The sequence below is a fragment of the Oncorhynchus tshawytscha genome, linkage group LG13, assembly GCF_018296145.1.
Source record: "Oncorhynchus tshawytscha isolate Ot180627B linkage group LG13, Otsh_v2.0, whole genome shotgun sequence".
NCBI lineage: Eukaryota > Metazoa > Chordata > Actinopteri > Salmoniformes > Salmonidae > Oncorhynchus > Oncorhynchus tshawytscha.
In genome coordinates this window covers 16,100,315-16,111,653 of record NC_056441.1, presented here as the reverse complement: position 1 = coordinate 16,111,653, position 11,339 = coordinate 16,100,315, and the positions used below count along the sequence as shown (strand labels likewise).

At 39.5% G+C, this 11,339-nt stretch overlaps 1 protein-coding gene across 2 annotated transcripts; it reads left to right on the top strand.

Moving 5' to 3' along the window:
• Positions 1 to 498: 498 nt before the first annotated feature.
• On the top strand, positions 499 to 10,634 carry sem1 (SEM1 26S proteasome subunit). Of its 2 annotated transcripts, none has more exons than XM_042295240.1 (3): positions 499 to 682; positions 1,836 to 1,929; positions 10,389 to 10,634. In XM_042295240.1, exons 1-3 carry the CDS (start codon positions 517 to 519, stop codon positions 10,432 to 10,434), a joined length of 306 nt encoding a protein of 101 aa, XP_042151174.1. In that variant the 5' UTR covers positions 499 to 516; the 3' UTR covers positions 10,435 to 10,634. The 2 variants fall into 2 exon arrangements, with proteins under 2 accessions (XP_042151174.1, XP_024296669.1); XM_024440901.2 differs by lacking the exon at positions 499 to 682 and adding an exon at positions 1,229 to 1,380.
• The last annotated feature ends 705 nt before the right edge of the window (positions 10,635 to 11,339 follow it).

Below are 11,339 nucleotides of genomic sequence, written 5' to 3'. Positions count from 1 at the left end.
TCATCATTATTCACGATTCATCCAGTATTATCTGTAATCATGGTAGCACCCACATTCATGTAGAAGTGTTTAGAAATATATTATATTCTTATTTACAATGAAAGTTACCCCAAAATGAGACAATACATTATTTACCATTCCTTTCTATTGGGCACAAAAATAATCTGAAACATAACCAAAACAAACAGCAAACGGATCCAACAAATTTGTTGAGTCACAAGCTTGACATAGTAATTTCATGCAATGAATATGGAACCAAATACTTAACTGTTTAATACACATTAAAGTTTGTCCCAATACTTTTAATTTCAAAGCTAACGTTCTGAAGTATAGAGCCAAAATAAGAAATAATGCTTCACTGTGCCAATAATTATGGAGGGTACTGTATGTACAGTATACTGAGAAGACACAGAAGGGGGGTAGACCAGTAAATCATAGACCATAGGCTATAGATTATAGGCATCCTTGAAGAGGTGTGTTTTTAGGAAGTTTTTTGAATTAAATGAATGCATTTGCATGTGTGGGGGGAGTGCATTCCAGTTGCCTGGTGGCAGAGCAGCTGAAGGCCCGGACACCCACGGCGGAGAGGCGGAATGGGGGATTGACAAGCGGAATGGGGGATTGACAAGGAGACCAGCAGAGTTGAAGCGGAGGGAGGATAGGCTGGGAGAAGGTCAGAGAGGTAAGTGCGTGGTTGGTTGTGGAGGGCTTTGTAGGTGATGAAAGGTCGCTGGTTGGAATACCCGAGTCGATGTGTCGATGTGCCCTTGATGACAATTGTTCGTTCTGATATTTATTTATTTATTTTTACCTTTGGATTATGTGTGTATTGTTTCGTTTTCTAGATATTATTCCTGCACTGTTGGAGATAGAAACACCAGCGATAACATCTGCAAATCTGTGTACGCGACAAATAACCTGATTTGATTTGAGCACTTAAACCTTATTTTATCCCAGGGGTGCAGTACTACTATGGCTGACCCTGTAAAACAAACAACACATTTCACTGCACCTATCCGGTGTATGTGAAAATCAAAATAAATAAAACATGGTCTATTTTAGCCTATGCAAAAAACAGACACGAAAAATAACTCAACATAGCTACACATCAACATACAGTATGCTGACTTAAATTGTTTACCGTCGTGCAGAATCAGGAGCATCGTGTGACATGGGATTCTGTTGGCAGAGCAGTCTCTGCCCATGAGCAACCAGCCATCTCTTGAACCTCCACTATCCCATAAACCCTTTCGCTGGAAGTCTATTTGTTCACGATAGACCCGCGCAACGAAAAGGCAGTTAACATGTCTGACAAGAAACAGACTGTAGATTTGGGATTATTAGAGGAGGACGATGAGTTTGAAGAATTCCCAGCCGAGGGTAAATTAATTCTAGTTCTATATGTTACTAATGTTAACCCGTTTTCACGGAATTGTCTTATTTAGCGACTACTTCTCAGACTGGGCCCAACAGTGACTCGGCTAGCTAGTTTAGCAAGCTAGCTAGTTATGCTAACATCAGTGAATAAAAATGTAACTAGCTGGTGTGCTAGCAGCTAACCAGCTATTAGATACTTATGTTCACTGATAGCTAATTAGCGATTGTACTGGCGACAACTTTACATAGTTAAACGTTAGCCAACTAAGGTCAACTATAAAGTAAACAGCACATAACATAAAAGCCAGTTAATTAACTTGAATGTTAGTTAGCTTGCTACGTTGGCTATCTAACTAGCTAGCGTAGTAACTAGTTGAGTAAGAGTTACTTGTTCGGTAGTTGCTTGTCAACTAACGTTTTATAATTTGTAATTCTCATAATTGTATTTATGTGTTCAGATTGGACTGGGTTGGATGAGGATGAAGATGCCCACGTGTGGGAAGACAACTGGGATGATGACAATGTAGAGGACGACTTCTCTAATCAACTAAGGTAAGCCACCTCCCACCTTTTACTTATGACAAATCATTGTACCCCACTCAGCATCTCATCCCTAGAAATGAGAAGTACCACTCCGTTTAAGGGACATGATGCTTTGATTTTTGAGTAGACCTATATGATTTGACATGATATGGCAATGGTAATTAAACAGTAAAAATGGTTATGCTAAATGTTTAGCCACAGCAGATTTCATCAGGCTTTAGACAGAGAGTCTGGGAGGAGAGGAGAGTACTTGGTAGTTGTAGGGTGTCCAATCAAAAATGCATGTTTTGACCAATGGGTAAAATAATGTTAATTGTGTAGATAATCCTCTAAGAAAACCAATGTTCCAAACCCTGCACCATTGAGAGCATATTGACTGTGTATCACAGCATGGTATGGCAACTGCTACAGAGGGTAGTACGTACGGCCCAGTACATCACTGGGGCCGAGCTCCCTGCCCTAAAATGGTCAGATTCTAGGTAGGGCGGTCCGAAACTTTAAAAAATCTTGGCTTACCAAGAGTCGTCTGTTCTTTTGACCAATCGATTGGTCTAAATGTTAAAGCGTGTATTTTTCCTTATAGACACACCCTATGTGTTTTAATCAAATCAACTATATTCACTGAGCTTGTGTGATGCTTTAAGCACACTGTTTGATTAAATATTTAAGACACACAAATGAATAGAGGGAGCCTGACCGGTAATTGATTTGATTGTGCCAGACGGGGCTCAGACTTACTGCACTGTGTAAGTGACTGTGACTAGCACCAGTTGCCTCTCTGTCCTCCCTGCTGCAGTGACCATCAGTGTTAATTGCGCTGTACGTGTTGCTGAATCTGCAACATAATTACTGCCATTTCTGACTTACTCAAAACTTTCCCTATTCCCTCAACCCTTGCTCTCTTTACGTGACCAATAGGGCATTACCTATAGCATATCATAAGCACTACAATAAATTGGTTATAACAAACTCTGAACACCGTAACATAAAAATGGATGCAGGGGGCGTGACAAATAAACTCAAAACGGGGGAATGTTTAGGCTACTGGTTGAGGTAAAGGGGAAGTCAGATGTGTGTAATACATTTGACTAGTTGTGGAAAATACTGGAGATCAAATCAAATTTATTTATATAGCCCTTCGTACATCAGCTGATATCTCAAAGTGCTGTACAGAAACCCAGCCTAAAACCCCAAACAGCAAGCAATGCAGGTGTAGAAGCACGGTGGCTAGGAAAAACTCCCTAGAAAGGCCAAAACCTAGGAAGAAACCTAGAGAGGAACCAGGCTATGTGGGGTGGCCAGTCCTCTTCTAGCTGTGCCGGGTGGAGTTTATAACAGAACATGGCCAAGATGTTCAAATGTTCATAAATGACCAGCATGATTGTATAATAATAAGGCAGAACAGTTGAAACTGGAGCAGCAGCACGGTCAGATGGACTGGGGACAGCAAGGAGTCATCATGTCAGGTAGTCCTGGGGCATGGTCCTAGGGCTCAGGTCCTCTGAAAGAAAGAAAGAGAGAAGGAGAGAATTAGAGAACGCACACTTAGATTTACACAGGACACCGAATAGGACAGGAGAAGTAAAATTGATCAGATATAACAAACTGACCCTGAGATCAAGAAAAATAACGCAAGGAGCAAGCGCTGTGTGCATATTATATGCCAAACAGGTGCTGTTAGATTACAATATACATTTCTGACCGTTTGGAACAATGTAAACAACACTAAATACATTTGAAATCGTACCAGAGGTTTTTATGTTCCACTTTTATTATAGTATAACGACAAAAATTGATCACATTCATTCGTGAATGCAATTTCCAAATGGGAAATGTTTTATTTATCATTTAAGCTAATCAGTGGTAACTCATCATTCAGGGCAGGTAGAGCAGAGCCCATATTTTTTTGTACATACATTTTTTTTTGTAGGGGGGGGGTTGCCGGTTTTGCATGTAATTTTGGCATTAATACGTGTCACATATCAGTTTGCAAACAATGTAAAGATATATATATATGAAATCATTGAGTTAATAAAGCCTCCATAAAAACATGGTCTGTTTTTTGCTTTCTTCAGTAAGGCAGGTGTTTCAGCCTAGCTCGATCCTGACTAGTCTCCCAGTCCCTGCCTCAAAAAAACATCCCAACAGCATGATGCTTCCACCACCATGCTTCACCGTAGGAATGGTGCCAGGTTTCCTCCAGACGCTTGGCATTCAAGCCAAAGATTTCAATCTTAGTTTCATCAGACGATAATCTTGTTTCTCATGGTCTGAGAGTCCTTTAGGTGGAAGTTATTTGTTTCTGGCCATTTTGAGCCTGTAATCGAACTCGCAAATGCTGATGCTGCAGATACTCAACTAGTCTAAAGAAGGATAGTTTTATTGCTTCTTTAATTAGAACAACAGTTTTCAGCTGTGCTAACATAATTGCAAAAGGGGTTTCTAATGATCAATTAGCCTTTAAAATGATAAACTTGGATTGGGTAACACAACGTTCCATTGGAACACAGGAGTGATGGTTGCTGATAATGGGCCTCTGTATGCCTATGTAGATATTCCATAAAAAATCAACCGTTTCCAGCTACAATAGTCATTTACAACATTAACAATGTCTACACTGTATTTCAGATCAATTTGATGTTATTTTAATGGACAAAACAATGTGCCTTTCTTTCAAAAACAAGGACATTTCTAAGTGACCCCAAACTTTTGAACGGTGGTGTATATTTGTTTTTGCTATTGCACGACTAAAGATATCTTGGTGGACCCAACAGCCCGTCGACTAAATGGGGTCATCCCTAGACTCAAGCCACCCTAGTCATAGACTGTTCTCTCTGCTACTGCACGACAAGCGCTATCGATGCACCAAGTCTGGAACCAACAGGACCCTGACTGCTAAATAGTTAGTCCCGGTAGCTATTGGTTATCTGCATTGACCCTTTTTTATATATATTTTGAGTCCTCATACACTGCTGCTACTGTTTATTATCTCTCCTGTTTCCTTGTCAGTTACCCATATGTACATATCTACTTCAATTACCTTGTACCCCTGCACATCGACTTGGTACTGGTACCCTGTGTAAATAGCCAAGTTATCCTTATTCATTCTATATTTCGTTGTCTTTTTTACTCTGCTTTGTTGGAAAGGGCCCGTAAGTAAGCATATCACTGTTAGTCTACACCAGTGGTCACCAACCTTTTCTGAGTCAAGATCACTTTCGCAGTCAAAAAGAAAGCTGAGATCTTCCGCACAGATTAAAATAAACGTTTTAAGTATAACCTAATATCAGTTCTGTAGGAAGGAGGTTTGTGCAGTAGGCCTCAGCCAATATGCTGTAATAATGTACGTCTGCTTGGCCTGCCAATATTGTTCTTCTCAAACTCTATTATATTTCAAAACTCAAGCTTTGATAAGAAAATAGATCAGTTGGTGTATCACTTCTGAGGTACAGCTGAGACTAAATTGAAGTAATTTTCAAATGGGCTTTTTTATTTTACTGTGCTGATGGTACCTGCATCTGATGGTCATGATGTTTTCAAGACAACTGGGAACTCGCAAGCTCAACAAAGATGCCAGAGTTTCCGACTTGGAATTCCGAGTTGGAGGACGTTCAGAACGATTTTCCCCAGTCTGATCAAATTGTTATTTGACTTCCCAGTTGTCTTTAACACTTGGAAGTTGAAGATTTCCGAGTTCTCACTTGTTTTGAGCACTGCATTAGTAGTAGAGGTTGACCGATTAATCGGAATGGTCGAATAATTAGGTCCGATTTCAAGTTTTCATAACAATTGGAAATCTGTATTTTTGGACACCGATTTGGCCAATTTAATTTAAAAAAATTATTATATATTTTTTTTTACACCTTTTATTTAATCTTTATTTAACTAGACAAGTCAGTTAAGAGCACATTCTTATTTTCAATGAAGGCCTAGGAACGGTGGGTTAACTGCCTTGTTCAGGGGCAGAACGACAGATTTTTTTTACCTTGTCAGCTCGGGGATTCAATCTTGCAACCTTACAGTTAACTAGTCCAACGCTCTAACCACCTGCCTCTCATTGCACTCCACGAGGAGCCTGCCTGTTACACGAATGCAGTAAACCAAGGTAAGTTGGTAGCTAGCATTAAACTTATCTTATAAAAACAATCAATCAATCATAATCACTAGTTAACTACACATGGTTGATGATATTACTAGTTTATCTAGCGTGTCCTGCGTTGCATATAATCGATGCGGTGCGTATTTGTGAAAAAGGACTGTCCTTGCTCCAATGTGTACCTAACCATAAACATCAATGCCTTTCTTAAAATCAATACACAGAAGTATATCTTTTTAAACCTGCATATTTAGCTAAAATAAATCCAGGTTAGCAGGCAATATTAACCAGGTTTAATTGTGTCACTTCTCTTGTGTTCATTGCACGCAGAGTCAGGGTATATGCAACAGTTTGGGCCACCTAATTTGCCAGAATTTTACGTAATTATGACATAACATTGAAGGTTGTGCAATGTAACAGGAATATTTAGACTTATGGATGCCACCCGTTCGATAAAATACAGAAAGGTTCCGTATTTCACTGAACGAATAAACGTCTTGTTTTCGAGATGATAGTTTCCGGATTCGACCATATTAATGACCTAAGGCTCGTATTTCTGTGTGTTATTATGTTATAATTAAGTCTCTGATTTGAAAGAGCAGTTTGACTGAGCGATGGTAGGCACCAGCAGGCTCGTAAAAAAAGGACTGTCCTTTTCAAACAGCACTTTCGTGCGTTTTGCCAGCAGCTCTTTGCTGTGCTTCAAGCATTGCGCTGTTTATGACTTCAAGCCCATCAACTCCCGAGATTAGGCTGGTGTAACCGATGTGAAATGGCTAGCTAGTTAGCGGACTGCGTGCTAATAGCGTTTCAAACGTCACTCGCTCTGAGACTTGGAGTAGTTATTCCCCTTGCTCTGCATGGGTAACGCTGCTTCGAGGGTGACTGTTGTCGATGTGTTCCTGGTTCGAGCCCAGGTAGAGGCGAGGAGAGGGACGGAAGCTATACTGTTACACTGGCAATACTAAAGTGCCAATAAGAACATCCAATAGTCAAAGGTATATGAAATAAAAATGGTATAGAGAGAGAGAGTCCTATAATAACTACAACCTAAAAATTCTTACCTGGGAATATTGAAGACTCATGTTAAAAGGAACCACCAGCTTTCATATGTTCTCATGTTCTGAGCAAGGAATTTAAACGTTAGCTTTCTTACATGGCACATATTGCACTTTTACTTTCTTCTCCAACACTTTGTTTTTGCATTATTTAAACCAAATTGAACATGTTTCATTATTTATTTGAGGCTAAATTGATTTTATTGATGTATTATATTAAGTTAAAATAAGTGTTCATTCAGTATTGTTGTAATTGTCATTATTACAAATAAATAAAAATTATCAGATGAATCGGTATCAGCTTTTTTTTGGTCCTCCAATAATCGGTATCGGCGTTGAAAAATCATAATTAGTAGTGCCTTTCACAGTCTCTGCTCTCTCCTTCCTTTCCTCCAGTGAGACTGACCAGAGAGAGGGGACACTGTCTTCCACCTGATGGTGGAATTCTAGTCGCACCGAACCTGCCTCAGGCACAAATTCATGTTGTTCCTATTACCAGATAAAGGGAAATATTCCTCCATATTAAAATGAACATGTCGAGCTGTTAATATTTATAAAAGCGCAGGGCTATCGATACACTTGGGCTACTCAGTCATTGTAGCTGCAGCGCGGGTTTTATGCTTTGTAATAGTGTTGAACTAAAACAATGACTGCTTTTAACTTGAACTCACTCATAGAAACAGCAGCTCTTTGCGGTATTCATTGACAGTCTCTCTGGTCATTGTTTTAAAAGTTAGGAAATCTCACGTAGGCTAGTATCAAACTTCTGTGGCCATGGTCGTCGACGTTGTAGGAACGGTGATTTGAGCTATCCGATTGGCCAGTGCAGTAGGCGAATTCAATTTAGCCACAGCTCTCCTGGTCCATTGGGCAGTTATTTATTTAAATTTTTTTCATGCAAATTATGTTTCCAAAATAGAACACTTTGCCTACCCGGTGCGCAGGGCTTCTGAATCAACTTCACTTACCGCCAACAGAGGAAAAAACTAAAAAGGAGTGCAAGCCTTTGACTTTTCTACAGAAATGTTTGGTGATCGACTAGGAATGCCTTGAAGATTGGTAAATAGCCCACCCATTTTCACCTACCTCATCCCCATACTGTTTTTATTTATTTACTTTTCTGCTCTTTTGCACACCAATATCTCTACCTGTACATGACCATCTGATCATTTATCACTCCAGTGTTAATCTGCAAAATTGTAATTATTCACCTACCTCCTCATGCCTTTTGCACACATTGTATATAGACTCCCCCTTTGTTTTCTACTGTGTTATTGACTTGTTAATTGTTTATTCCATGTGTAACTCTGTGTTGTCTGCTCACACTGCTATGCTTTATCTTGGCCAGGTCGCAGTTGCAAATGAGAACTTGTTCTCAACTAGCCTACCTGGTTAAATAAAGGTGAAATAAAAAAAATAAAAAAAGATCAACCACTGATCTACACCTTTTACAACATTTTTTAAATATCTATCATAATCCATTCAAAAGTTATTGGAGTTTTTACCCTTGTATGATGGTCAGAATTAGGGTGACTAAATAAAAAAAAACCCTGGAAAACTGCATCGCATCAGCTGGGCTGGATTCTGTGCGAGAATTCAGGCTGCTGGCTACCTGACAGGCTCACTCCTGTTGAACTCGTCATATTTCTTGTCGAATCGGCTGGCCATAACAATATAGAGGCAAGATAGATATCAATTTTGAGACATGGCATAGTATTTTCATATTACAACATGCTTTTCATATTTGAAATTCTTGTTATTTTTCAAAGATTTCTCACGCTTGTTTTTGTATCTCTGAAATGTCACTGAGCGTATACCAAGCTTTTACATTTAATTCAGCTCGTTTCATAATAATTCTGCTTTTTGCGACCCGCGGTAACAACTTTGACGTGGACGACCACAAAATGTGAAATCCTCAAAAGTTGTTAAGAGAAACCTGCACTGCTATGTCAACCGAGCTCAGTGTTTATTATCTAATATTAGTTTACGAAATCTGACATTTAGGATATAATGTTAATGATACGTCAGCGAAAGTCCCCACTGAATGATTCAGAACATAAAGAATCACATTTGTCTTGGTAAAATGTATTTTATGACATAAGGGAGTGAAATTTCATCACCAAAATGTGTTTTCATGTCGTCTTTTTATCAATACTTCATGAATGGTGAGTGGTGATCGGATTCTTGAGTTGATAGCATCCGAGCGTACCAGGAGGATTCAATCGGACACTCTCGTAGAAATTCGACTTCCCGAGTCGGAAATAGCTGAAACCTCTATAAATGACCCTCCTAAATCAGAGTTCTAAGTGGGGAAACTCAAACCAGAATGATGATACCCAAGTTCGAGTTGTGACGTTTCATCACTGAGCTTTCACCTTTCTTACCAAGAAGATGGTAAAACACAGCCATTTACAACCTTGATGATGTAGCCTACTTAATTTGATGCATCCAATCTATTGTTTGACATACTGTCAAAGTAAGCAAGCCAATAATAATAATATTATTTGCAATGTTAGCCATCCTATTCGTCTAGCTAAATTCAAGATTAAATCTCATTTGGTAGAAGTTGTTCCGATTTCAAAAGAACCTCTGATGCTTTCGTGACATGTTTCAGAGTTCACCAACTGAGCGTTACGAGAATGCATATTTTCTGGTGGATGAGGCATTCTGTTGTCTGGATAGGCCTGATGAAGGCTCCTGCTTCCAGTTGTTCATCTTCGTGGTGTCTCTTTTCTTACATAGAGAGACATTTGTCAGCATAATTGCGTGTCATTTGTTAATGATTATGCAGGCTTTGAATAATACGGACAGTCTACAATGTGTGCTTCTTGAGTAATTGTCAGCAATATGTGTTTTTATTTATGGACATGTTTAGGCTACTCTTGTTGAATATTCAACTGTTGTATTGACTTGAAGTGGCCAGTCTGTTTTCATTTTTGAGTGTAAGCTACTTCAGACAATTATATTGCATTGTTTTATTCAAACCTTTGATGGCTGCTATTAAGACATTTATAGAAGACCTCATATATGATTATGTTATAAGTCTATAACCTAGTACAAGTAGGCCGTAGCTGCCTGCGTTGTATTTCTTCAGTCGTATATTAAGAACTCTTTTCTCAATCAACATAGATGGCCACTTGTACTTTAACCTCCGGCACTGCTTACATGCATTCCAAATGGTATCCCTTTCCCTACTTTTGATCATGGCCCATAGGGTTCTGGTTAAAAGTAGTGCACTAAATGGGGAATAGTGGGCCATTTGGGACAACCCTTGTAATCACCTCAATTGGCTGATCCTTTTTTTCTCTCTGCAGAGCGGAGCTGGAGAAACATGGGTACAAGATGGAGACGTCGCAGTAGCCGCTGAGTCCACACGGCTGTTGAGATTGGATAGGGATGGACTTGATGTTTTTTATATTTATAACATACTTAAAATGGAGGATGTTTAACATGCTAAACTCGCACACATTTTTGTACGAAACCTTAGCAAGAATAAGGTGTTTCATGAGTAAATCCCCCATCAGAGTTATGTAGACATTAAAGATGGTTCTGTTCAAGTACCCGTTTGTTCACATACTCTTATTTATGCACATTTTCCATCTCTTTATATATAATCAGCTGGTCAGTTACTGCTTTAATATAAATCCATATTTTACAGTGTTATGTTTTTACTATAAAGACCACTTTGGTCCAGGGCTTTGGTTTAACATCCATTTAAATACCACTTTTTGTTAGAGCCATTGATTTAAAATGTAGCTTTACTGCCTGCTCAACACTTAACCTACGTTTTAATGGTCCAGTAATTATTGGCCTGTGTGACACACTCCATCTATTTTAATCCACAATATGAATGTTGCATGATGTTAGTAAAGAGTCAAGTGCTGCACTGCACATTTTTCCATTGTAATGCTCTTAGTTTGAAAACTACCACCCATTTTTCACATGGTTACTCTCCAATATTAAACCATTCAATGAACAGGTGTGTGTCAGTCAGAAGTGGATGGAGAGACACACACACACACACACACACACACACATGCAGTGAGATTTGTGCATAAATTGTGTGTACAGTGTGTGGGTGGGTGTGTGTAGGATGATCCACACACAGGGATGCGTGTTCCCCTCTGCTGTCTACATGCCCTTTGAGCTCATGGCATTGGGCTGGGTCTCAGTCTCAAGGAGAGATTATCCACTGCCGTGTTTGTCAGGGGCAGGGGGGTGGTCTCAGCATGGGGGCCCCTGCCCTGCCTGGGCCTGCCCTACTC

Coding starts and splice junctions, on each gene's coding strand:
- sem1 (XM_042295240.1), top strand. CDS start 517: ATGTGTGGGGGGAGTGCATTCCAGTTGCCTGGTGGCAGAGCAGCTGAA. Junction 683..1,835: donor GCTGGGAGAAGGTCAGAGAG/GTAAGTGCGTGG, acceptor TTATGTGTTCAG/ATTGGACTGGGTTGGATGAG. Junction 1,930..10,388: donor GACTTCTCTAATCAACTAAG/GTAAGCCACCTC, acceptor TTCTCTCTGCAG/AGCGGAGCTGGAGAAACATG.